General features: G+C 35.9%; 1 protein-coding gene across 6 annotated transcripts in view; it reads right to left on the bottom strand.

The window, feature by feature from the left end:
* The window catches only part of Mei4 (meiotic double-stranded break formation protein 4), a 607,360-nt gene that overhangs the window by 268,223 nt on the left and 311,389 nt on the right, over positions 1-27,748 (bottom strand). For all 6 annotated transcript variants that reach the window (XM_052715252.1, XM_052715216.1, XM_052715224.1 and 3 more), the window contains one exon: positions 26,212-26,343. In XM_052715252.1, coding sequence (XP_052571212.1) covers positions 26,212-26,343 — 132 coding nt within the window. The remainder of the gene's footprint in view (positions 1-26,211; positions 26,344-27,748) is intronic.

Genomic DNA, 27,748 nt, shown 5'->3' with positions numbered 1-27,748 from the left:
CCAAATCAAGGTATGTGAACAAAATTCTGGAAAATGTAAGATTTAGTTACCCTGTGATTTATAATTCTTAAAAATGAATGAGTTTAATAAGTCACTAAAATCAAATTGGAAAAATCAATACTATTAGCTAGGAATGTTTGTAAGAATTTCATCTGGTGTTTGATCAATGGCAAGCATTTGACATAATTCAATTGACATGGATCAAAAGCATATGGCTACCAACACCCAGGTAAGTCCATAGCCTTCATCCTCTTTGTATATGAACGTTGGATTCTTGAATCTGCTGTTCAAATGACTTTGCAAATAAAAGACCAACAGCTTTAAAAGTAATAAATAAAAAGACAGCATTTCTAATTATTTAACATGCATGGTATTCATAATAAAATTCTCTATTCATAATGTTCATTCATTTCCCACTTAGAGTGTTCAAAATGAAAAGAAAACTATATTAAAAGGAATTGTAAGAAACTTAAAATTCATTCTTCTTTTTTTTTTTTTTTTTTGGTTTTTCGAGACAGGGTTTCTCTGTGTAGCTTTGTGCCTTTCCTGGGACTCACTTGGTAGCCCAGGCTGGCCTCGAATTCACAGAGATCTGCCTGGCTCTGCCTCCGGAGTGCTGGGATTAAAGGCGTGTGCCACCACTGCCCGGCAAATTCATTCTTCTTAAATGGTGTAGAATCTCAATGCAAGTAACTTGCGGCTAGAAGTGGTGGCTCATGTCTCTATTCCCCTAACTTTGGAATTCCAGACCAGCCTGGTCTATATATAGTGAATTCCAGGCCAGCCAGGACTACAAGGTGATACCCTGAATAACAAAAAGAAAACAAAAAAATAACAACACCCAACCCAGAAAACCCAAACCCCAAACAAAACAAAAACTCCTGCATGGAAATGTAAAGTAAAATATGAAAAGGAATTAGCAATTAATGACTAAATTTTAGTATCTGTAAGAATGTTGCTTCTTTCTGAGGCCCAAACTGAAGACACACTTTTCCAAAGAGCAGCCTATATCTGCTTAAATTAATTTATTATTTTGAACAATACACTAGTCAATAAATGTTCATAATATGATCAAAAAATAGTATAATTAAACGAGTAAGAAATGAGTCTTAATTAACATGTATATAATTTATTAAATTAGAACAGCTTTAAAATGGTTACACAATACTGAAGCAGTTAAATATTATTTGACAAATAAGTTAATGCATCATAATTTTTGGTATAATTAACTTTTAAGAATTCTACTAAAACGCACTCTATCTAAAAGGTTCTCATCAATTTTATAAAATTGACCATTAATGGATTAATAGTGACTGCATGTATTTATTAAATGACACATTTACTCTCAATCTGCATCAGTTGCTAAAAAACATTCCAAATCTTTAAAAAAAAAGTGCTGGGCCAGAGACTGTAGTGCAGTCCACAGAGTGGCAGCCTGGCATGGAGGAAGCATTGTCTTGGATTCTCGGCACTGCATAAACTGGGCACAGTGGTGCAAAACCTGTCATTCTAGCAGTTGGGAGGTAAAGGGAGTATCAGAAATTCTACATACTCCTCCACTAAATAGCAGGGTCAAGGACAACCTGGGGTACATGAGACTCCAAGGAAAGCAGAATAAAGGAAGACAAGACAGCAGTGCATCAATGTCATTGATTGTTGATGTCATACTATTTCTTTATCCAAAGCACAGCTTTGTAGTTTTTAAGTAAATTGCTTTTTGTTAGATGACTGAAGCAACCTTGTAATTTTAGGTAGAAGCATTAAAGTATACTTGAATAAAACTCCTTTCATACTCTTTCGGGCCTCATTTGTTAAGATGAAAATACAGCATGGGTGTCTCAAACAAATTAGTAAAGTGCTTGTGCTCCTTGTGTAAGTTAGTTAGTAGTACCTCTGAGGCAGATGACTTCTCAGCATCAGTGCCTTGAATGTCTGTCACTGTGTCCAAAGCATTCTTTCACACAAAGTTGAAAACAATGGCTCTTCATAGGGAATTATGAATTTCAAGCGTGAACAAATATATCCAAGAACTTTATATGGTGAAAGTTATTTGGGGAAAACACTTCATTTAGCAATATACTTTTATTACTAAAGATTGAATGTAATCGCTGTTCAAAAGGACCTTTGTATACCTCAGAGGATCTAACTTTGCAGCAGGCATATATATAATTCAAGTGGCCTGAGTGGCAAAAAATTTCATGGAATTCATTGTGGGAAGTATTCCATCACAACTCAGACTGATAGTTTTGGGGTAAAGAACAAGTGAACAATTGCCACTTGAGATGCTGAATCTGTCATTTCTATGAAATCATCAGGGATATCTTCAAATTATAAGTAGTGTGATGAGAGAATTTGATTAAAGAAATACCAAATATTCACTGTGGTAAAGGTAATATTACACTCATTAATGATGTTCATTTTCCAACTAAAATTTAATTCTTACAATAATTTACTTAATAGCACGTTAAATTAGTTGAGATGTATACTTTAAACATACCATTTTATGTAAATCTTTTACAAAATACTTATGAATAGTACCAATTATACACTAGAAATTATATGACTGTGAAATAAAACATTCTAGGCAAAGTGAAAATATACAGTTATTCAAAACCATTAAAAGTTAAAATGAAATTTCAACTTTTATGCTGTCTCTGAAATGTGTGGGGAGTACATACTTGAGAAAATGAAAATAAACAGATCCTCAAAAAAATGTGTGGATATGAAGATAACTTATATAACACACTTCTGCATATATTCCTACACAGCCAGTCGCTAAAACCAAAGTCCTGGTGAGTAAGAAGTTCAGAAGAATGGAGAATTTAGTACAAATATGTAAAGTGATACAAAAGGTGACCTGGGCCAGCAGGCTGTTCTTTGGTGTTAAGTCTCCAAGGCAGACGTCCATTGGATGGGAAAACAAAGATGTGAAAGCTGGGGTCAAGAGGTCTTGCATAAACTATATCTTTTGCCAAGCAAGTTTATTGAGAAGTACAGCAACTTGTATATAGTTTGTAGGAGAAAATGAGAGAAAGTCAGCAGGAAGCTGTCATACAGTGAGATGAAGTCAGTAGGGAACTAATCAAGCGATCGTGCACAAAAAGAACACGTGATATCTCAAGTGTGTCACAGATTGAACACACAGTGGCCATGGGACTGTTAACCATAGTCCCTTGCAGGAAGAGTTGAGCCTCAGGGTCAGAAGTTACAGCTTGCCCAAGGCCCTGGCTCCAGGCTAATCCTGGCTTTACCATGCATGTTACTTGTATCAGACATGGAACTACATTCTTTCTCCATACATCAGGGTCTCAGGAAAAGCCTTGGATCATCTTGGCTCCCAACAAAGAGTACTAAAATATGGAACTAAATTTCAAGAGAGCACAGATGTGTGATGTGTTCAAGGAAAAGACAGGTAAACAAAATGTCAATGTTTTAGTCCTATTGTTATTTGGGGAAAATACAAATTAGTTATAGATATTGACTGAGAAATTATATACTTCAACATGAGTTTAAATAAAGTAAACCATTTTTAACTAATTTAAGGTAAACAGACTCTACCAATAAAAGAGATGAGGAAGGGAAATTAAATTAATAGTGAATTATTATGATAATCAGTAGAAAAGATAAGAAGTATGGGAGATAAGGCAAAGAATAATACATTAGTGATTTTACTTAACTTGACTTCAACATATGACTCATTTCCTTCCATCATAAGGAATACAAAAACCTGGAATTATTTTTTCTATTCTTGGTAAGGTTCCCTCTCAGCTCAGCCCCCAAAATGAAAGTACCATGAGGGATTATTATTTTCTTATTCACTAGGATGTTTAGGAGGCTTATATAGTGTTACATGCTGCTTACATCAGACAAATATAAAATAATGGAACATAAGTTATATGGATGGATCACAGAGTGGGCAAATGCTAACATAATCAAAGTAGCCTGGGTGCGTGATAGACAACAACAGTACTCAAGATGAGAACTACTGAATAAGGTTGAAAAGTTTATTTCATGCTGAGAAAACTTGTAAAGCACCAGAAATACATACAAGAATACAAATGATACAGCTGCAAACAACAAAGAAACAAATAAAGAATATTCCACAACAGCGTATTTTTATCTAAAATCATATTAATTTAATGTTTCTAAGACAAAAAAATTTACAAGGAAATAAAAAAGTAACTACGCATCCATATAATAAGACAATGTAGTTGCTGTACACAGAAACTGTTAACAGAGTATATTCTCTTAAAAAATCCTTGTTATATTAAAAAAACAGAAAAAGAACAGTAGTCATGTGTTAGATCACAAAGAAAATTTCAAACCATATGAGAAAGTATAATCATAAAGGCCATATTTGAGCATAATGTAATTAAATTGGACTTAAAGCAAAAAAAAGATAGCAATAATGCTCACAATAAAGTCAAGACACTTGGAAATAAATAGACATAAAATGCACCTTGAAGAAAAGACTTGACATTGCACAAATGCAAATTTTCCTTATGGCAAACCATAGACTCTCTGCCACCCAGAGAAAATTCTAATTGGATATTTTAATAGATCCCAAGTTGACTGTAAAGTTGACTAGGAAGGGAAAATTAATCATCAATAAACAAGTAAAATATTTTCAATATAGGCTATTATTCATATAACCAGAGATTATAAAGGCTCACAATGACCATCAGATGCATTGCAAATGAATTGTACTCATAGATGCCCTAGTCACTTCAGAAGAGGCATCAAGTGATCACCTAAAACAGCAGCCACAGTGACCCACCAAGCAGTTGTTAACGTCAGAACATTAAAATCAGATTTTTCCAATATTCTGATGATTAAAGTAATGAATATACTCACATACTGACTTACCATGATTTGACAGATATCTTCTCCTTCAAGCTAAGGACATTTAGTTCACATACTTGAGTTTAGTACTCACAAAACATAGGTGCATCAAATGTATCCTACTGCCCTAAATAGTGTTTCTACTGTTAAGATGAAACACTATGACCAAAAGCCCATTGGGGAGGAGAAGGTTTATTTGGCTTTAACTTCCACATCATAATCCATCATTGAAGGGAGTCAGGACAGGGACTCAAGTAGGGCTGGAACCTGGAACAGGAGCTGACATGGAGGCCATGGAGGGGTGCTGCTTACTGGCTTTCTCCTGTGACTTGGTTAATCTACATTCTTATAGAACCCCGGATGACCAGTCTAGGGATGAGTCCACTCACAATGGGCTGGGTCCTTCTCCATCAATCAAAAATTAAGAAAATATCCTACAGGCTTACCTATACCCCAATCTTAGAGACATTTTCTCAATTGTTTTTCCCTTCTCTCAGATGACTCTAGCTTGTGTCAAGTTGATATAAAATTGACCAGCACACGTACTATATAAAGAAATAGCTCCAAATCTCAGTTTGCCAAAATATTTGCAGTTGCCAATAACTGGGATAGGGCTACATACTAGACCTTAGTCAAACTCTTGCATTCTCTACTCAGTAGTCCTGAGACAGCCAACATATGGGGCCACTGACATAAACTTGGAGATTAAAGGACTTTCCTCAATTCAGACATTATAGACTCATAACACTACATGGCCAACATTAGTCCATTTTCATTAATTATTTATCTATTAATTAATGGTGTTAATACTTTCATAAAGCTTTAGTTCCTGATGAATCTAGGGAACTTTCCATGAGGACAATGGTATAAACAGGTAGGGTCTCCTGGAAACAGAGGGTAGACATAGCCAATGGAGTTTAGGGTTTAGATACATATCTGAATGAGCTTGAGGGATGGGAAGGAGTCAGAAAGGGAGAAGGTTTGCTGGGTGAGGGTTCAGCACTTTGGGCAGAAGATCAATGTGGCAGTTTGAAAGAAAATAGGCCCCAAAGGGAGTGGCACTATTAGGAGGTGTGGTCTTTTTGGAGGAAGTATGTCACTGTGGGGGCAGGCTTTTTGGTCTCTTTTGCTCAAGCTTCCCTCAGTGTGACAGTCAGTTGACTTCCTGTTGCCTGCAAGATGTAGAAGTCTCAGCTATTTTTCCAGCACCACATCTGCCTGTATGCCACCATGCTCCCTGTTATGATGATAATGGACTGGACCTCTGAAACTGTAAGCGAGGCACTCCATTTAAATAATTTGCCTTATAGGAGTTGCAGCGGTCATGGTGTCTCTTCACAGCAATAAAAACACTAAGACAATCAGTGTCAAGCAGAGAGAATATAAAGATGAGAATGCTATATGTAAGGGTACACTGTGGGAAATGAGACTGCAGACAGGAGCATGATCACAGAGCTGATGCACTATGCTGGGAAACTTAGATTTTATACTATAACTAATGAGGTGCAGGAAGGGATCCAAGTACGAGAGAAATCTATTTACTTTCCTACTCTTGGAATTTACTGTTTTAAAAAGTAAACTTTATTAACAAAAAAACTTGCAAATAAAAAAAATTAAATGTTTTCCTAGTTCTAACTCTGCTGTGAAATTTTTGGTTTTGTGTAGGGATTGACATACCTGCCCTCGGCCCCTACCCAGGGTCCTCCGAGAAATGCTTTCCAGGAGTGAGGGAAAAGTGATGGATTTCTATAACTTCACACACATGAGCCAATGTTCTTCATTCTATGTGCTCTTTATTGTTGTGTTCTTTGTCTCTTCCATCTTTATTCTTCTCTACAATTTTATTCTTCTATGTCTTTATTCTACTACAGCTCTATTCTACCACTCATTGCAAATTATATATATATATGTGTGTATATATATATATATATATATATATATATATATATATATCCATTCATTAGCAACTTGTTAGAAAAACTACATAGTAAACTCTTAGGGACAAGTATTCTGATAAGAGTTATGTTTGGCAAAGACTTGGTCAGCTTAATTCGTGATTGACAACAGCTGTAGATTTTAAAAAGTTCTGGCTCATCTCTTAACAGGATAGCTACAAGTGTACAATGAGAGATTTAAGGAAAAGGCAAAAAATATGTTTACTATTTTTTGTGATTAATAATATCCAGCCATGGTTAATCAGTTAATAGCCTTCTTCTGTTAATCATCTGAATCTCAAGACCTATACATAGTTAGTCTACTGAGCCTAAAATCTTGCATTAAAAACTCACGTAGAAACAAATACAAAATGTTAATTTTTTGAATCAGAGTGAGAAGGTGCCAGTAGAAGAAGCTTAGGGTAACATCGGTGCTATTGATCTCTTGAAGGACTAGGATGTACCAAGGCCAGACACCTGCACTATCACTTCTAGTTCACTGTAATTCTAAAGGGTTTTGATCCAACACGGCCAGGTACCTGAAATTCTGCTCTCTGAAAGTTCCACAAGGATACTTTGTCAATTTTGCATTGTTAGTGGCTAAGGATAGAGAACAAGATCTCTAAGTGTCTGCAGTCCACATGGAACAATAGACCTAATTATGAAGCATATTTTAGTATGTTTCTCTTCATCAAAATTGTACAGTTAAATAAGATAACATCTTCTTGACTATCCACAACTATGTACACATTACATGGAAATGCACAGTAAATGGGGAGATATCAGAGCTGTTCTTCAGGAAGGAATGCAGTTCTTAGGGAAGAAACGAAGTGGCACATGAGAGAAATACAGACAAGAATCAACGGGTCATTCATAGTTAGTAACCTCATGGCCTTGCCAGGTGGGGCTTCCCATCAAAGAGTCATTCATTTTGTGGGTTGACGTATGAATATCAGTTATCACCTGCTGTATACTCTCATGGCCCTTGACTGTTTTGGTGGTGGATAAATGCATAAAGTCATATCCAATACTAAAAGTATAAAATCCAATGTGAAGCTCCACAGCTCCATTTTAAATGGCTATTCTAACTGTTTAGAAGGTCACTGAAATGTATACACTTTGAGTCTGCTTAACTTTGGTGTGTGATGTCACTTTTCTTTCCTATTCAACTTGGCATATGGTTAACTACCAGGAGTCACATTGTTAAAACAACCAAAACCAAAACCAAAACCAAAACCAAACAACTGATCCTTATCCTAGCAGCTATCAAATGCCAATAGCTGCTCAGCTAGTGGTGTGATTTTTGTGCTCACTTTCTCCCCACTCTATTAGGATCGTGTGTGCCTTGGGTCTTGTGCATGCTATCACAATTACTGTTAGTTCATATGTGCAACTGCCCATGTGTCCAGAAACCATTGCTTCCTTTATGTTATCTACCATTTCTAGCTCCTAAAATCCACTCCCCACCTTGGAATATTCCTGAATCTTGAGGAGAGGGGCATGATTATGTCCTATATGTGGCTGAACACTCCACAGTTTCATTTTTTGGACAAATTATTAGAAGAAAACCACATTAGGATAAAAGAAAATAGTGACATGTTCTATAAAAGCACTCTGCATATTTTGAGTAGAAACTCACTATTATTACCTTGATTGAAGTTCTAATTAAGCTATCTAAATTACCACCTGTGATGGTTAATCTAGATTGTCAACTTGACAGAATTTCGAATTACTTACAAGAAAACCTCTGGGCATGTTAGTGTAGGAATTTAATTGGGTTTTAATTGAGGAATGAAGACCCTGGCCTAAATAAAAAGGAGAAAGCAATGTAGTCACCATATTCATTTTCCTGTGCTTCCTGACTGTGGGTGCAATGTGACCAGCTGCCTCAGGGTCCGACGACCACACCTTTCCAACCCAACCATGATGAATTACATCCTCAACCATGAGCCAAAACAGACAAAAGTTGCTTCTTGTTAGGAATTTGTTCACAGAAAAAAGGCAAGCAACTAATAGATCATTTTAACCTATTGAGGGGGGTAAACTAACACACCTGCATTTTCTTCAGAGTATAATTACTACCCATGGCTTCTGCTTCAGTACCTACTTCCAGGTTACCTTGAGTACCTGTCTTTGTTATCCTTGGATTCTAACCTGTGTGCCAAATCAACTCCTCTCCCCAAGTTGATTTTGGTCAATGTTTTATGACAGCAACAGAGGTACAAACCAGGACTCAGCTTTCTCAAGAGAATCTCTGAAGTTATCTTTTAGTTTGTACTTTCTATGCCTCTAAAGTATCTTACTTTCTATTCTAGCAGAACCTAATTTATGACTCAATACAGAACTCTAAAACATACATGCAAAACTTCAGACCATGCTTTAACTCCTCTGAGAAACACATTTTTTCACAGAGAATAAGATTTCTCCAGAACTTGATCTATCACAGTTTCAAAGCACCTGGTTACTTATTTTCTCATAGGCTTTTCCACAGCCCTTCAGGTTATATAAACTACATATTTGTTATCTTTGACTTATAACAGAGGAACTAAGAATTAGAAATATTAAATGTTCTTCTATTTCCCTAAAACTATGGAGCCTTGATTAAATTGCCAAGACACAACAGCAGTCTTCATTTTGCATTGTTAAATGCATTACCATGGACAATTCATGAATCTATGTAATTCATCTTTCATTGGTAAATGAAATGATCATATACATTATCTTTATTTTTCATCGAGGCTCTCTGATACTATAATATACAGAAAAATTATCTAGTTCCTGAAATTGACTTTTTGCTAACATTAACCTGTCTCATTGGTCTTACTGATTATTTATAAGTTGCTATTTCTGAGAATTTGTGTCTTCTTAAAATTCACACATTGAAACAATGGAATGGTATTAGAAGCTGGGGCCTTTTGGAGGATTAGGGCTTGAGAGTGGAGCCATGGAAAATAGGGTTGGTATATAAAATATGCCCAAGGAACTCAGCTACCCCTTCATTTTTGTGAGGATACTGCATGAAGATAGCTCTAAGAACCAGGAAACATATACTAATGTCTCAGAGTTGGGAATTCCCAGCTTCTAAAATTTTGATATATATTTTATTTTAAAATCTATTCTGTGGGATTTTGTAGCTTAAGTAGAGTAAGAAATATACAAATTCTCAAAATACAGTTTTTAAAGTTTTATTGGTCCAATAACTGTCAAAGAGAAGAATGTAATTTATAAATTGTCTTTTTTGCAGTCATTATACATAATCATAATGACTATGCATTAAGGAATAGTAAAGTTGTGGTGCCTAAGCACCAAGTCAAAGCAATGGCACCAAACTATACAAGTGATCATCGTTATCAGGTAGCACATACAATAAAGGGAATAGCAAACAAAAGAAGCATGAGCAAAACAGCCATAAATAGGACATCTATGTCACAGCTCTTCCCCTCAAGCTCAGTGGACATCACAGAAGAGGAGATAAAAAGGTTTTAAGAGCCAGACAAGGCATGGAGCAATCAGGTTAGTACTGATGACTAAATGTCCTCCCTTGAAAGCCTTCATATTATCCAACGGTGCCATACAAGCGGCCTTCGAAGAACAGAGTGTCAGGAACAGGTTCTTACCACCAAGTGAGTAACTAAGATCAATGGCCATAACCTGTATTGTTTTGGAGTTCTCTCGGAACCCTCTAAGCAACAATCGAAGGGATGTATCCCATACTTAGCACTGGGCTTTTTGTTTGATAACTTGTGGATTCTGGGACCAACGTTACCACTCCTTGAAGAGTAACTCGATTATTTTCTGTATTAAAATAATTGATGTTGTATTTTGGACTAGATGCTCAGGTATTTCTCTTTATAGATTGCTAAGTCTCTCATGTACTATATCTCAGAGAACCCCAAAACATATTCAGGTCACAGTAGCTCAAACACTATCATTAAATTAATAAGGTACAACAGTACAGTTTTAAAAGAAGTTGCAGTTCAGATTCAGAGTATCAGGATTTAAAAAGAGGGAACTCACATTCTAATAAACTACGAGTCACAAGTAGAGAGATAACCTCTTGCCTTCCTGGCCTCATGAAACTAACCTCTTCAATTCCTCCAGCAACTCTAGTTTCCTTGAGAGAAGAGCTTGCATGAAGACCTGGTTACGAGGATGTACAGCAGATCTGGACGTGCCACGTCACAGCCACCAAGCCAGCCTTTCAGAGGTCTCAGGAGAATTAAGTCCATGGCCCATAGAAGGCTTAATCATGCTTCCTATACTGTTCTTTCTGCTTTTTCACCCACTCATGAGATCCAAGGCAGCCTTTACTTGTAAGCACTGAAGTACCAGGCACCTTTCTCTCAGGTTCCCCTCTCCTTCTGCTTCACATGCTGCTATCATCTTCAAGAATTCCTATGCCCTGTAGATGAACTGTCTAATCTCCAACCCCCACTAACAAATGAGTCCTCTGTTCTTCTCTTTTCTCCCCACAATTGATCTCAAATGTGTGACTCTGTAGCCCAGGCTGGCCTTGAACTTGTGATCCATCTACATCTACATTCTGGGTGCTGTTAGTAGGTGTCATGTGAATTGCAGCTGACTGGGACCAGAGAAAAGATTCATTGGGTAGGTCTGGTAGTGCATGCCGATGAACTTTTCATCTACTGTGCACTGACAACTGGAAGTGTTACGGCTCAAAACTCTTAAACTGCAGATGTAAACTGCACCCTCAGAATGCAGCTTTCCTTTTCCTGTTTCTTTCATTCATTGGACTTGCATGCCACATCCCAGGACCACTCAGACGCCCTCTCTAACAGCAAAACATTTAGTTGCTTTTGACTCCTTCAATAAATACATTTAAAAGCATCAAATATGTGGCCTGGATATATCCTATAGTCTACAAAAAGGAAAGACCCTCAAATTCATCTTTTACCTGAAATCCATCTTTTCAGGGATCAAAGGTTCTCTGCATAAAGTGAAGAAGGGGAGACACTGATTCCACTGTTCCTTTCTTGTTTCTTTTTTAATTTTGAATCACAGCTTAGAAAACAAGTGGTGGGAAGTTTTAAGTGAATATTGATCATATAAATTTATACTTTTTATTTAAGGTGAAACACCCTTATTAGTAATCTCACTATTTTTGATAAGTGAGATATGAAACAATGAACAAAATTTTTGCTAATCTCAGTACATTCAAAGAAGCAAATGTAAACAATATTGGATTATAACTATATTTGTATTCAATAAAATGTGTTAATATGTGTGCTACAAAGTGGGACTAAAAGGAGACAATTGTTCTTGGTTATAGTTGTTAGAGAAAACGTCATAGAGAGCATTAATTTGGTTTTAATTTCATCAGAAAATTATTCAGAACAAACATTATTATTCGCTACCAATAACAAGACACAAAGACAGAAAAAGGTAGGCTGAGATACATTAGAATTTCTTTCATTACCCTGACCCTGGTGATTCCTTTTTAATTACTGATAAAGCTCAACACAACAACCTTTAAAACTGTGGCAATATATTCCCATATATGGAAAAGGAAAGAATTAATCATATTTAATTTGCATTTTATTGCTAAGGTAGCCAAATACAGAGGGAATAATTAGCATTATTTTTCGTAGTTACTCAAAGCATCTCTTGAATTAATTATCTTCCAAAGCATAGAATTATTCAGACAGTGACTGTGCACCTGCTTTCCCCCAACCAAGTGTTCTGTGCATAATGATTCATGCTCCACTTCAGAAAGCTAACAGCAAGCTTTCCTCATTATTTTCTTTAAGTGCATTTTCCATTTTTCATCAACTCACCAAAATAAATAATAAACTTATGTTCCCTTACTCTTTTCAATTCTTAATAAAGTTAACACACCCTTATGGATGATAAGGAGTCTTCTTGAAAATGATTTCTGCAAAACTCAGTCCTCCAATTTCTTACTAAAGAAGCAAAAAGGAAAAGCAAGCTCTGCATCAGTGGCTGATGAAGCTTGGTAGAGAAACACCATCCACACCTTAAAAACTTTCCTGGATTCCACAGATAGTGAGGGTGGGGTCCTAGGTGCATGGATGCTGTATATACTGCAACATGTAGCAAAACTCTGGAAACTGCCAAGCTCATCCTATTAGTCTGAGTGTCTCAGGCATCCATTGAAACATTATAGTCTATGGGACAGGATTCCACATGGGTGTAAGTCAAAAAGGACTGAACATGGGAATAGAAAAGGCCTTTTAACTAATACCTGAGTGCACAATCATTAGGGACAGGAACAACTCACATGACCATCCACTGGGAAAACCATAATTAGCTCCAACAGTGATGCCCCCTTAAGAGTATAATTGAACAGAAAAAAAGAAAGTGACTTGAACTTAAGTAAATAAATGAATAAGAACTGGCTCTTTGAGAAACACCAAGTGGCTAAGGAAAGGAAGAGTAACTTAAGTATTAGGCAGAAATACAAGAGTGGAAATGACTTATTAAAGCTAAGCCATGGAGATCAACAGAGAAGAGAATCCAACCCACATGATCAGTGACATAAAAGAACATGGACCCATCAGAAAAAGTGATTAAAATGTAAAAAAACCAAGCAGACATTGACTTGCAAAAAGCATATGCATAATTAAAGAAAATTAGAATGTAGTGAAATGAGGAAGTAATATACAAAATTCCAAGATGAAAATTGAAATGTACACCATCAGGAGAAAATGCTAAGAACAAGTGTTAAAGAAATTGAGTAAGTAATAAAGAGATAACTTGAGAAAGGACAAATAAAGTTGTGAGAAACTAGGACAAATATAAATAATGGTAACCATAAGCCATAAAGGCTTTTCAATTCAAAAGATAGAGTTTTAGGAATTATACTCTCCAATGTAAAAGTAAGTTAAGAATGCTGAATTAAGAATTAGAGTCAAAAAAATTCTCAATACAAAATGGTAATCTCTAAAACCATATACAAACACACAAACACAACAAAGTCAGACCCAGCAGGATGTATTTATATTTGTATATCCACACACCATACATATATATCAGTTAGGTAGTGGGGGGCAGGTGGAAGATGTTGGAGTTGGGGGCATGGAAGGAGTTGGAAAAATGTACTTGAAAAGAGCTGAAGGGAGAAAAGGAAAGGGGGAAAATTATGTAATTCTATTTTAATTAAAAGTGTCTTATTCTTTTTACATATCAAAGTATATTTTTATTTATTTTATAATTGAAATAGCTTTTTCATTTTTTAAAAATAAACAGATGGTCAGACCCACATACAGTAGTTTGCTTATTATTGCTATACAGTCTCAATAATTTTAAAAAGTTACTAGCAATGATTTGAAAATAATTCTTAATAACTAACAAAGTAATCTGCTTATCTTTATTTTTATTTATATTGTAGGAATCGAGGGACACAGTATACCATGATACTTGTGCAGACAGAAGTCAGAGGACAACTTGTAAAGGTTGGTTCTCTCTTTCTACCATATGGGGCCTGGGACATGAACTCAGTTCATCAAGCCTGATGACATGTTCCTCTCTGGGCCATCTTGCAAAGTAATCTGCAGTTCTTAAGAACTAAGAATATATATTTCATTTGTAATTTTTATTTTGGAATTGAACTAAGAATCTTATAAATGCATATAATTGATTTCATTTCTAATTTTTAAAGGAAGTTGCTTAGAAGCACAATAAAAATATTAACTGTAAATACAAAAAATAGTATACATTTCTACCCCCGGACTTTAAAATATTAATCTCAAGGTCATTTACTATAAAATCAAGGAGGTTTTCCACTAGAATGCAGATACAAGCGTGGAATATTCCTTTATACTGTGTGAATATATGTCGCTGTGATTGTGAAGTTGACTGGTCAATAGCCAGACAGAATAAGGTTAGGAGGAGTGCCAAGAAGAGAATGGTGAGATGAAGGACAAAGTCTGAGGAGTCATGAGGGAGGCACGGGAGGAAACAGGAGATAAACATGTCATGCTGAAAGAAGGTACCGCCACATGGCAGAGGATAGATAAGAAATATGGGTTAATTTAAAATGTAAGAGTTAGCTAGTAACCAGCCTGAGCTATCAGTTGAGCATTTATAATTAATATTGAGTCTCCGTGTTGGTTATTTGAAAACTGGCGGGCAAGAATGAAAAGTCCACCTACACATAAGATTTAGGCATTAACATAAAATGGAGGTAATACCACTAAATTGGTGTCATAGCAGTGTAAGAACAGATGGAGATATCAGGGAGTAAACTGTGCCTATGTATAAACTGAGTATATAATGGGGGAAGCCTTACAATCCAGGAAAAGGAGTGAGAGCTGCTGACCACTGCACACTGCATTCTGCATACCAGCACACTTCTGAGATACACCAAATGACTGAGCATATAACAGACGCAGAACAGATCCCTAGCAATATGAAAAACTGAGTGAACAAATTAACCTCCCAAATAGAATACCGGAAGTATTAGGCACCTACTTTTTCTTTACAAACTCATGAAGACACAGTCCTAACATTGTTTTGAAAAAAGAACCACCTGGAAAACAAGGTCACCTTGGAGGGCCCACAATAGTAAGAAAGACCAAATGACAATGTGTGAGACAGCAAATGCTGTGTGAGACAGCATTCCAGAAGAGGACCATCTCTCTCGTTCTTGACTGTCTCCTCACAGCCATCTTCACCTCTCGACACAAGGCAGACTGTTTACTGCAAGAGGAAGTTTTTTGTGTGTTGAGGTGTCTACACAAGCTAAGCCATCAGACAGAATTATTAATACACAAAGAAAACTCAAGACTCAAAGAGCAAGTGACTGACTTCTTGCATGGTTTCATTTGGCTTCTCTTGGTTGGGAAAAAATACATTTCTGGTAATTTAGCAAAATCACTAACTTGTCCTTAAAGCTTGGAAATGTAGTTCATATATAAATTAAAGTTTAAACAGATTGTTTTACTCCTTGAGTATCATTAGTCACACTTCCTAGTACCATCTCTACCTCACGCTTTTTCTGAGAAGTGAGGGAGGACTGTTAAAGATATTGAATACCTTTTCCATTTTACAATATCACCAATACAATCTTTGCTTTATATTTTTCTCAAGATGTCACAAAACTTATGATATTTAGTCACATACAGAAATTTTAAGAAATGATACTTTGATAAATTCATCACATGGTTTAGAATGTGAACTAAATCCTTTACAATTTACTAAGTTCTATACATTTATTTGTTTCTTGCTTGTAATCTCATCATCCTTTAACATAAGATTTCGATTTGCAACACAAACTTCTTTACTGATATCCGGAAATTGTGAAAACATCAAGGCCATTTGAAAATGACCACAAAGGTCTCAGTCATTTCTCTGGAAAGCTCCTGCTGCTTTTCCAAGGCTTTGACAAATATTTTAATGTGTGAGCCTTCAATGTAGACACAGACTGTCTTGCTTTGGGCATAAAGTATTTATGAATTACAAGTACAAATTTTAGCACATTCGTTGTGATCATGAACTCTAAAGGATTATCATCAATTGACTAACAAGAGAAAGACAAATATAAACAGATTAATGTGCCCTTCTAAGAAGCAGCAGTTATTGGCATCTGCCCACCATAACCCGGGAGGCATTTTCCAAACTAAATGGTCACGAATGCAGAGTTTTCAGAGAACCTATACTTAACGCTGGATAAGCCATCGCTTTGAAAGTTTGTTTTAAATCCATGGGTATCTCATTGCCTATACTTACTTATCAGAGAGCTACTGCACAAGTCAGATTTGCTGGGTTCTAGTGTATGTCATGAGCTGTTTTCCTGAACTGAACCTTTCCATGGGTTTCCTGGGGGCTCAGCAACAGCAGTCTGGAGAATACCGTTCAGTCCAACCACTAGATTTCTGTCCTCTACAGTATCATGATACCACCAGCTCTTAAAATTAGTGTCTAAACATCTCTCTGCTTCTAGGAAGGCACTGTAAATGAGGTAAAGCTTCTTTAAATGGTTAGCAGAATGCTTTCTGAATCCTCGCATTTGCTGTTGCTGTTATTAGAAGATTTTGAAATTCAATTTGATTAGTGGATGTGGTAAACTATCGAGCTATCTGTTTCTTCCTGCAAAATATTTAGTAGACTGTATGTAAGAATTATTCCACATAGTTCATTGAATGGCATTCAAAATTGACACTGGTAACTTTTAATTTATCTTTCCCCCAGCAAGCAGCTTTTGGTTACTACTTTCTACTGTATTCACTCTTTTTTTAAAAAAATTTTTTTTGAAACAGTGTTTCTCTGTGTAGACCTGGCTGTCGTGAAACTAGCTCTATAGAACAGGCTGGCCTCAAACTCACCAGCCTCTGTCTTCCAAGTACTGGGATTAAAGGTGTGCACTGCTGGTATTTTTCACTCGTTTTAATATCAGTGATATTTAGTAGTTCATTCCTTTTGTATATTTGAACTTAACTGCTCTCTTGCTTTGCTCATTTCCCACATTATGAATAGGCTCTCTTCAGCATTATCAGAAGCCCCTATGCTCTAATCTCCCATATGCTTTATGTGAACCTCGATAATTCTGGGTGCTTTGTAATTTAGCTCATTTTTTTTTCTGACCACCAATAAAACTTTAAATTTGCCCTACGTGGTTTGTAAATTCTCTCTCTCTCTCTCTCTCTCTCTCTCTCTCTCTCTCTCTCTCTCTGTCTCTCGTGTGTGTGTGTGTGTGTGTGTGTGTGTGTGTGTGTATGTTTTAAATTTCCAAAGAGTTACGGGTGAGTGTCTATACACCCTTTTGTAACTAATTACTTGTTAAATCCTGTAGTGATTAGAAAATAATCAAATACATAATTTCAACTCTTTATATCTTGTTAATGTCTGTTTGTGGTCCAGAACAAAATTTACCTCAGTACCTGTTTTTCACTCTTGGAAACAACTATTAACTCTACTGCTGAGTGATGAACTACTCCAGAAATAACACTAAGGTCAAGCTGGGTAATAGCTTCGTTAAGCTCCTCCATAGTATTTATTGATTTTCCATCTAGCGCATTATCAATAACTAAGAAATGAATACCAAAATACTCAAGAACACCTAGAGACATATCCAATTCTACTGTACTTTTACCATTTTTTTTTGTTTTATGTGTTTTGCTTCATCATTAGTTTGCCATGTGCTTTCACTTTTAAGAATATGTCTTCTTGGTAAATATAATCATGTGCTAGGAGTTAGGAATAAAGCAACCCTTCTTGGAGGCAGTTGGCCAGGTCACAGCCCAAGGATGTCAGTGTGTGCTCACAAAATCAGTAGCCAGGAGAAGTATGTCTGAGTCTTACAGAAGTTCTGCTTTTAGTTTTCTGAGTAACCTCCATACTTATTTCTATAGTGGTTGTATCAGTGTTAAAGTTAATGTGTCTTTTGCAATTAGGCACCTTACAACCATAGCCCCCAGGTATCCTGAACACATTTTAGTTGACATTTACATTATCTCCATAGACCAAATATTATTGTATTCTAGATTTTATAGAACATTAGAAAAACAGTTTATTCTATTAGATTTCTAATACTGTGGGGAAATACCTGAGAAATCAATGGTAAGGAGACAGATTTATTTTACCACATGATTTCTGAGATTTCTGCCCACGGTCAGTGAGGCTCCTGGGGCAAGGAAGAAAGTTATGGAAGGAACTACTTGGTAGAGTGAACTTGCTCATCTCATGGTCTGGAGCAGCAAAATGAAAGCCGACTTCTCTAACATGGTGCCTGTCCCATGCCCATTGAACTTGTCTGTGCGTGCTTTCGGTTGCTGTGACAAATTATGACCAAACCAGCTTGGGGAGGAGAGGGCTTATTTGACTTGCACACCCTGATCTCAGACCATCATGGAAGGGAATTAGGGAAAGCACTCCAGAAAGAAACTAGGAGGCCAGAACTCATTCAGGAACCATAGAGGAGGGCTCCTGCTGGGCTTCTCTGTGGCTTACTCAGCCACACATGCATGGTTCATAGTGGCTTGGGCCCTCCCACATCAATCAGAAAATGCCCTACAGACTTGTCCAATTGAAACTCCCTCTTTCCTGGGGTCTCTAGCTTGTGTTGAGATGATAAAAAACTACCAGCACAAAACTATAAATGCACAAATAGTTAACGTATTTATCAGAACAGAGCCCTAACTAGTCAACTGCCCCTCAAGGCTCATTGTTTCAATAGCATCACAATTAGGAGCAAACTGTCAGTTTTTTGAGAGATGGTCAGGCTTTTGAGAGACACTTAAGAAGCAAACCATAACCTATCCTACCATATTTATCAGATACCAAGGACTTCCTTAGCTCTTCCTTCAAAACCCCGCAGGTTGAAAAAGCTTCATCCTGTAGTAGCTGGTTATCATCAGAGAAATCCAGAAATCCATTGCTGCTTCATACACACACACACACACACACACACACACTCTCACACACTCATGCAAATAATAATAATGATGATAATAATACTAATAATTTAAAATGTAGAGGTGGTCATGAATTAGAGACACAGCAGTGGGATATGGAGGAGTTGGAATAGGATGTAGTGGCATGAAAATGATGCAAATACAGTACTCACATATAAAATTCTGAAAAAAAAATGCAAAAATAAAGTAAAATCTAGTCGGTTAGTGATGAACAATCCAGAGAACTTTCAACTCCTTTGATCATTGAACTGACAGATGAACATTTTTGTCAATGAAAAAGAGTTTTAAAAAAGTCTTTCAGGAAATGGAGAGGTTTTTATGTTAATTCTGAATTTTGAGAAATCTTGAACCTTGGTCTACCCATACACAAGGAATACAGGAAAGGGAGAAATGCACATGTGTGATAAATCAGGACTTGTTATCAGGAATTTCTCATAGGTCCTTTTAAATAAAACAACATGAAAACAGAAAAGCTCATGCCCAGTCCCTCTAATCCTTCTTTTGTCTACGTGAGCACATTGACAGAAATTCTGCTCTCCATGACAGACTGACTGATGGCTGACTAAACCGAACCTCTTTCATCTGCACTATCACTAAAAGATTGACAATTTTGGAAGAGTACAGTTTCTCTCTTATATGAAATAGGCCAGATGTTCCTTGCTCAGATTTATAGCTATGATTATTCTTTCTCAGTGTCTCATATTAAAAATATTTATTTTGTTGATATAGTTTACCCTGATGTAGAAAATTAGTTAGTTTTATATTTGGTATAAATATGTATATATGAACATGCCATATTCAGAATACTACATGACTACTTTTATTAATGAGTTGCTTAGTCTTTATTTAAATTAACAAGAAAACAGATATCTAAAAGGAATAAACAACATAGCTTCTGAGATTGTTTCCTACTATGTTTTTATTCTGAATTTTAAATTTGTCATCATGTAGGAATTTTATGTACTTTGTAAGCACTAGGTCTCTGAACTATTTAATATGAATATGAATATGCTATTCAGAATTCAGATCTCATCCATCCTTATCAATGTTCCAAATGTACTTTTCAGTTTAATAGTTTGGCTACTGTTCCCAAAAACATGCTGAGTAGAAGGCAGTGTGAACTGCATCTAAGGAGAAAAACATTTCTGGAAAAATGCAATTAAATTTGGATTTTCATCTTCAATCAATATACTTCTGATATGCAAGGAGAATTTTTCTCTTCAGTATAAAATATTTATAAGGCAAAGTCATGGGTGTTCACTCATAAAACATGCAAATTTAAACAGCAATATTTCTCGTGTATTCATATTCTACAAAATTTTAAAGACAGTTTTTAATCATGTGTACATTGGAAGAGTATAAGACATGTACAATGGTTTTGTATCTATAATATTGCAGCTGACACATGTAAGTATTTTTCTTCCTTGGATACTTCCTCCTCCCTTTTCACTCAATATAATTCTTTCATAATCTATGAGCAAAGGGATAGGGCCAATCATTGTAAAGAGGCATGGCAACAAGCAGGCAAGATCATGATGTAGCTGAGAGCTCACATCTTCAAATGTAAGCACAAAGAAGATCAAACTAGAGGTGTGAGGCTTTAAACTCTCCAAGACTGTCCCAGGTGACATACTTCCTCCAGCAAGGGCACACTACCCAAACCTACCCACACAGCACCACCAATTGGTGACTAAAATTGTTCATTCATACTGGAGCCTATGGGGGACGTTTATCATCCAAACTATTACAAAGATACAATTAACATTCATGTATAAGATTTTTAAATGTAAACATAATTATTGAATTGTGAGGCCAAATGGTGGTTTAAGAGAATGTTTAACTTTCTGAGAAACTATGTGCCTTTGTTACATTCCCAATAACAATTTATAAATTCAGGTTGATACCCACATTTCAATATATAGTATTGCTAGTCTTTTTAGATTTAAAAATTCTATCCAGTGTATCTTCCTGTTCAATTATTCATGTTCTTTCTGATCACTAATATAGCAACTTTTATAAAGGGTCTATTCAAATATTTTCCTCATTATCATACTGAGCATTGTCCCAATCTTTCCCAATGAAATTGTCTCAAAGTATAAAATCAATTGGCTGCATGTATGAGGAATTATTAACAGACTGTTAGCCACAGAAAACGATTTTGGATTTTTTATCTTCATGGCCATGTTAACTATAAATGATATCGTAGCCATATTATTCCAAAAGTACAACAGCTCAACTTGCTAAATGGAAATGATACAAAAAAAAATTCTATATTTTCAGGGCTAACTATAACCATAGAAGCAGTATACTGAAAAAACAGGTTATGTTTACAATATATACATATGTATACATGTATACATATATATGTATATGCATGCAATAAGAATTAGTGAAAAAAGAGGCCATTAATACGAAGGAGAACAGGGGTATATGAGAGGGTTTGGAGGGAGGATATGAAAAGAAAAAATGTCGTAATTATATTAATCTCACAAAAACTAAAAAAAAAAAAAAATGTTCCATGTTTCCAGCCTGGGAAAATAATCAAATAATCATTCACTTTTCACCATGGGGTATGGTAACTGCAATTTTTTCACAGACAAATCTTAACATATATAGACAATTTTCTTCAACTTTAATACAATTTTTTAATCATGCATGAAGGATAAATTTTGCCAATTGTCTTTTCCACATACTCAGAAATAGAATTTGTTATCACTTTTTAAAATATGGTGATTATATTGTTTTATTCCTGGGGTAGATTCTGCTTGGTTACTTGGTATTATTATTGTCATACATTGCTTGATTCCATGCTGTGGGATGTTCTGTATGGCAAATGTGTTGCTAATTAGTCAATAAATAAAACACTGATTGGCCATTGGCTAGGCAGGAAGTATAGGCGGGACAAGGAGGAGAATAAAGGTGGGAAGTGGAAGGCTGAGTCAGAGAGACACTGCCAGCCGCCATGATGAGAAACAGCATGTGAAGATGCCGGTAAGCCATGAGCCATGTGGCAAGGTATAGATTAATGGAAATGGATTAATTAAAGCTGTAAGAACAGTTAGCAAGAAGCCTGCCACGGCCATACAGTTTGTAAGCAATACAAGTCTCTGTGTTTACTTGGTCGGGTCTGAGTGGCTGTGGGACTGGCAGGTGAGAGAGATTTGTCCTGACTGTGGGCCAGGCAGGAAAACTCAAGCTACAATTCCATTTCCTAATATTTAGTGTAGCCTCTCATTCTATGTTCATGGAAGGTATCAACATAAGGCTTTGGTATTTGTTGTTAGTGTCTTTTTCTAGTTTTGATAGATAACAGTGAGCTTCTAAACTGGGTTCAGAAAAGTTTCTTATCCTCTAGAGCAGTGATTCTCAACCTTCCTCGTGCTGTGACTCTTTAATACAGTTCCTTATGTTGTGGTGACCCCCAATTACAAAACTATTTCATTGCTACTTCAAAATCATAATGTTTATAGTTATAAACAGTAATGTAAATATCTAATATGCAGAATATCTGATATGCAATCCTAATGGGGTCATGACCCACAGGTTGAGTAACAATGTTCTAGAGTTTGTGTAAGGATAGTATCATTTGATCCTGAACTTTTACTTGGGAAATTGATTATAATTGTAAATGTAACTTCTCTAGTTAACAGAAGTTAACTTTACCTTCTACTTCTTCTTCAGTTCATTTAGGAAATTAGCAACTAAGGAATATGTACTTAATATAACTTATGGAGCTTACTGGTAAGGATTCCTTTCATTTTTATATTTACTTAGGTTTTGATTACTTTGTTCATAGATATACTGCTATCAATATTATTTTCGAAACCTCCCATCTTATTACTATTCTCATATTCTTTAAGATATTTAATAGATTTGAAATAGAAGTCTTTAAACTACCATAACACATTTATAATAACTACCAATGGCATTATCTTCCATCATTGTTTTTCATTTTATTTTATGTGTATGGACATTTAGCATATATGCTTTTGCATCATGTGTGTACAGTGCCCTAAGACAGCAGAAGAGGATGTTGCATCACTTCAGATTTTCTGCCTGCTGTGAGCTGCCTTATAGGTACTAGGAACTGAACCAGAGTCCCCTAGAAGAGCACATGGTGCTTTTAGCCACTGAGCCATCTTTCCAGCCCCATTTTGGGTTTTATTTCTTCTAACTCATTTTTTCCTAAAGGTCAAAGGTTATATATCCTTGGTTTTTTTTGTTTTTTTTTTTTAAATACATGTCTAGAGAGAAGACATAAATAAATGTTACTAACTTTATTTTTCCAGTGTTGTCTAGCAGACAGGTATCCAACTGAGAATCAGTTAAGACCTTTGGAAAGATTGTCTCATATTTCCATCAGCCTACATTTATGCTATTTCAACGCTTCCTCAAGTTCAGCACATCCAAACTCAATCTCTCTGTCCACACACAAGCATTTTTCCACAGTAGCCTATTTCAGTGACATTTCTACATCTCTTAATTGGGCATTTTTTGTTTTTGTTTTTGTTGTTAGTTTTAATCTCTCCACATTAACTTTCCTTTAGAATCGGTTGGTATATACAATGAATTGAGGGCTGGGAATAAGTGACTTCCTGTATCTGAGATCTTCAATGTCCCTTTGCATTCAATCTGGCTTCCCATATGTAAGCTCGTCAACTGTGCATTATTACTGCTCATTCTCTAAGAGTATGGCAATGACACTCTGAGCCCTAGATGTGATGGACCCCATAATCTAAAGTTATCATTCATTGCTTTATCTCCTTTTCACAGTTTAAAATAAGTGGAGTATGCACATAACGATATATTTTATCTTTCCTTGTTTATGTTATTAGTTGTATTAAAAGAAACAGTTCAATTGAAAGTAAGTTATACAGTGAGCTAGATCTTACATAAGGCTCACATGGGCTGCTTCTGTATACTATGCTGACACTTAACATTCTGAACCCCAAAGAAGATCCAGCACTGATGGATTCAGTACACAGTTTCCTGGCCATGACAGCAAAAGTAGTCACCCATGCCCTTGATAGTCTAATTCTGCAGTATGGTAAAGGTTTAATTAATGAAAGTACAGCCCAGAGTCTCATACTTCAGCCCGCTTCCAAATATCTATAGCTGCTCATTAATTCATTTGTTCAAATTGGCTGCACTGCATTCAGCTATTTGCCATTAGAAATGCTGACTTATAGTTTCTTTGTCTTTGATCAATACTAATATTTGAAAAGGTTGTCAAAAGGATTGATTAGGAGAGCACAAGTGAAGCATTTACCACAAATGCCTGCAAACAATTCACTATTGTTTGCGGTCTTATTTTGGTTTTTTTTCTTCTATTATTTAAATTCACTGTCTTCCCTTCAGCTTTCTTTCCCTCCATCCTTCATATGTGTTTTAAACTGCATGCGTTTATGTGTACCAAGTACAATCCAATACCCCTGGAGGCCAGAAGAGGCCACTGAAATTGCTGGAACTGGCAGCTATGAGATGCCAGATATGGATGCTTGAACTTGAACATGGGTCCTCTACAAGAACAGTACGTGGTCTTAACGATTAACCCATCTCTCCAACCCCCTTTTTGTTCTCTTAAAGTAGCATAACAGAACACTCAAGTATAAATTATGGCTTTTGCAATTGTCTTTCTGAAACCATGGTCAAGTGTCTTATTGACTTAAGGCTGGGTACCTTAAGGTTTGGTTCCATATCTATGATGCTACTTCAAAATTAAACTAAACTACAAAGATGAAATTTTGACTTCTCATCTTGTTATTATGCTCCAGATAAATAATTCAATTCAATTAAACTTATTTCCCACAGTGTTCCCTGTTAAGTGCCAAACCCATCTTGTTTCCTCAGAAACCCTGGGAAACCTCTTCTTACAAGCAACAGTCCAGTTCCTTTGCATTCTGCTACTCTCTGCTGATTCCACTCAAATCTGTTTTTTTTTAAAGTTGTTCCTTTGACAAGAAGTGCTTTGGGAGCTTGTAAACTACTGTGACCAGTTCTTTGACCTTGGAAATTCTACAAACAGCACCATGCATTTATTTCAACATTTTGTTCTTTTTACAGTAATCAGCTTGACTTATTCATTTCTCCTTTAGATTTGTGACAGCGACTTTATAAATTTATCTCTCAGAAGCACCTAAACAATGCTGACTAGATGATATGCTGTGTCATCCACTGAACAAGACTAGAAGAATAGTTTTAAGACCATTCCATTAAACATAGAGAAGTCAGAAGAACATAGTTAACCCAAAAGCACTTTAAAACTCTAAGGTATATTTGAATTATTAAATTGACTTTACTTTTACATAAACTTGCCAACTTCCTTCTGGTTTCTTTTTAATTGTGTTCCTGAATTCTACAACAGAGATGGTAAGTAACATAGAGTAAACATATGCAATATCAATGATCAACATCAGAATCTGGGAATGACTTCTATTCCTCCCACATATTTGACAGAGGTAACATGTAACACTGTGTACAAATGAAAGGGCTGGGGGCACTGGTGTTAAGTCTAGGCAGCACTGTGGAAATGCCAGGCATGCTTTTGCAATACTGATGCCAACTATCCTACTTCAGAGACCTCTGCTTAATTGGACTGTGTGTGGCTTGACAACAGGATATTTAAAATTCAGCTGGAAAATTCTCTCAGGCAATAGGGTAGAAGAACCATTCTCTATTTAGTATCCTCAGGTCCACCTTATTTTCCCCTATTTCACTTTATACTACCATTGGGAATATTTAAGTCTGTTCATCTAAACATTCCTTTGCTAAGAACAATAGAACTTTGGTACATGTGTGTCAGTAAGAAGGACAAAATGGATTTATTAAACAACAACAACAATGAAACCTCTACCAGCTGAAGTACCCTTGTGTAATTTCAGTAGGTGGGAATATTCACATATATTAGAGATAATGTAGCAAGTGAAATAGTACAAAATCAGTAAATCAATATGGGGAGAAGAAGAAGAGAGAGAGAACAAAGCCAAAAGCTGATAGCTGTGTTAAACCCAAGTTAATGAGTTACAGCTTCAAGTTACACGTACCTGATTGATGGCTCCCAGGTTGTCCACAAAGCTGTTCACTTCGGATAGTAGTAGCAATATAATAGACTTCCTCAACAAGCTGCAACTTCCTAGGGTCACGAGACTCTGAGAGACATAATGCTGCACCTGGAACTACAAATGAAAATGAGTGAGATTCTATTTCCATCACATTGGCATATTTAATGCACAGCTTCTAAGGCTTTTTATTTCTAAGGTAGATGCTCTACAGAGTACAAGATGTTAGCATACTTCCAGGTTAGTCCTGAGAAAAACTGTGAAAATAATTTTTATAAAATAGGTACTGTGACTTTATGTAGCAGTCAAAAGTTTTAAATGTATGACAGGGTGCTAAAATGGAAGACGTTGAACTGCCAAAAAGTATGAATGTACAATAGGGGAATAAGGAAAGTAATAAAATGGATTTTTAAGTCCTGACATGATAGAAGACAGGTAGACAGACATATAAACAAGTAGATTTAAAAGGTGATGAGCGAACTTTGAAGTAGATGAGAACTTAAGGGTCTTCTGTGTGCCCCACTTCCACAGTGGAAGAGGCCAGGGTAGAGCATTTCTCTGTCTTCAAGGAGTCAGGCTTTATAGGTTGGGAGGAAAAAGCACATTGACAGTCTGAGTTCCTCTTTGTTAGGTCTTTTAATTATTTATTTCAATTTTATTTATTTATTCATTCATTCATTTATTGCACATGTACATGCTTGCATGTCTATGTGTATGTGTGTGTAAGAGTATCAAAATGTACAAGTATTGGTCAATGGACAATTTGTGAGAGTTGGTTCCCTCTTTGCACGTGTGCATCCCAAGGATTAAACTTAGGTCATTTGGCTCACTGGCAAGCTTTTATCCACTCAACTATCCCACCAAACCATCACCATTAAGGAAAGTTTAAATGCCAACAGGATACAACACATCACATCTCTATTATTAAGAATAAAGTCATGTGATTAAAAATCACACCATGATATGTAAAACTCATGAGAAGGGTTTCATGTATATGACCTTTAAAGTAGCCAAGACAAAAGAGACTTAAGATAGAAATCGTCATGTACATTCACTGTTCTCCATAAGCTTCAATTACACCAAAGAGACATCAATTTCAGTGCTATGTACGCAAGGTAAAATGGTGAAATGTTACACTGTATCTTTTTGGATGAACATTTATCTACAGATACATTTCTGATTGATACTTTAATAGTAAATATTCTTTTAGGACATTCACAATGGCAATAATAATGAGCTCTGTAAAGATTACAGAGCTAATGAAAATATTTACTATAACTCTAGAATATATAATTATATTTCACAGTAGCCTCAGCCAACGTAATTATGGAACTACACTATCCTAGGGACACTTAGATATTTCCTTATCATTGTTTATTAACAATATAATTGGTTTAGATTCAGATTGCTCATTAAAATGTAGTACTACTGGTAAGCTTAAAATGTTTACAGAATTTTTATTTTTGTAGTTAAAGAAAAACATGACCTTATCTGAACGCTATGAGATTTCAGATGGTTATTT

This window comes from Peromyscus californicus, unplaced genomic scaffold, assembly GCF_007827085.1.
Source record: "Peromyscus californicus insignis strain IS unplaced genomic scaffold, ASM782708v3 Scaffold_11__1_contigs__length_118956290, whole genome shotgun sequence".
In the NCBI taxonomy this organism is placed as follows: domain Eukaryota; kingdom Metazoa; phylum Chordata; class Mammalia; order Rodentia; family Cricetidae; genus Peromyscus; species Peromyscus californicus.
Note: the sequence above shows the minus strand (reverse complement) of the source record. Positions and strands in the feature narration are given on the sequence as shown.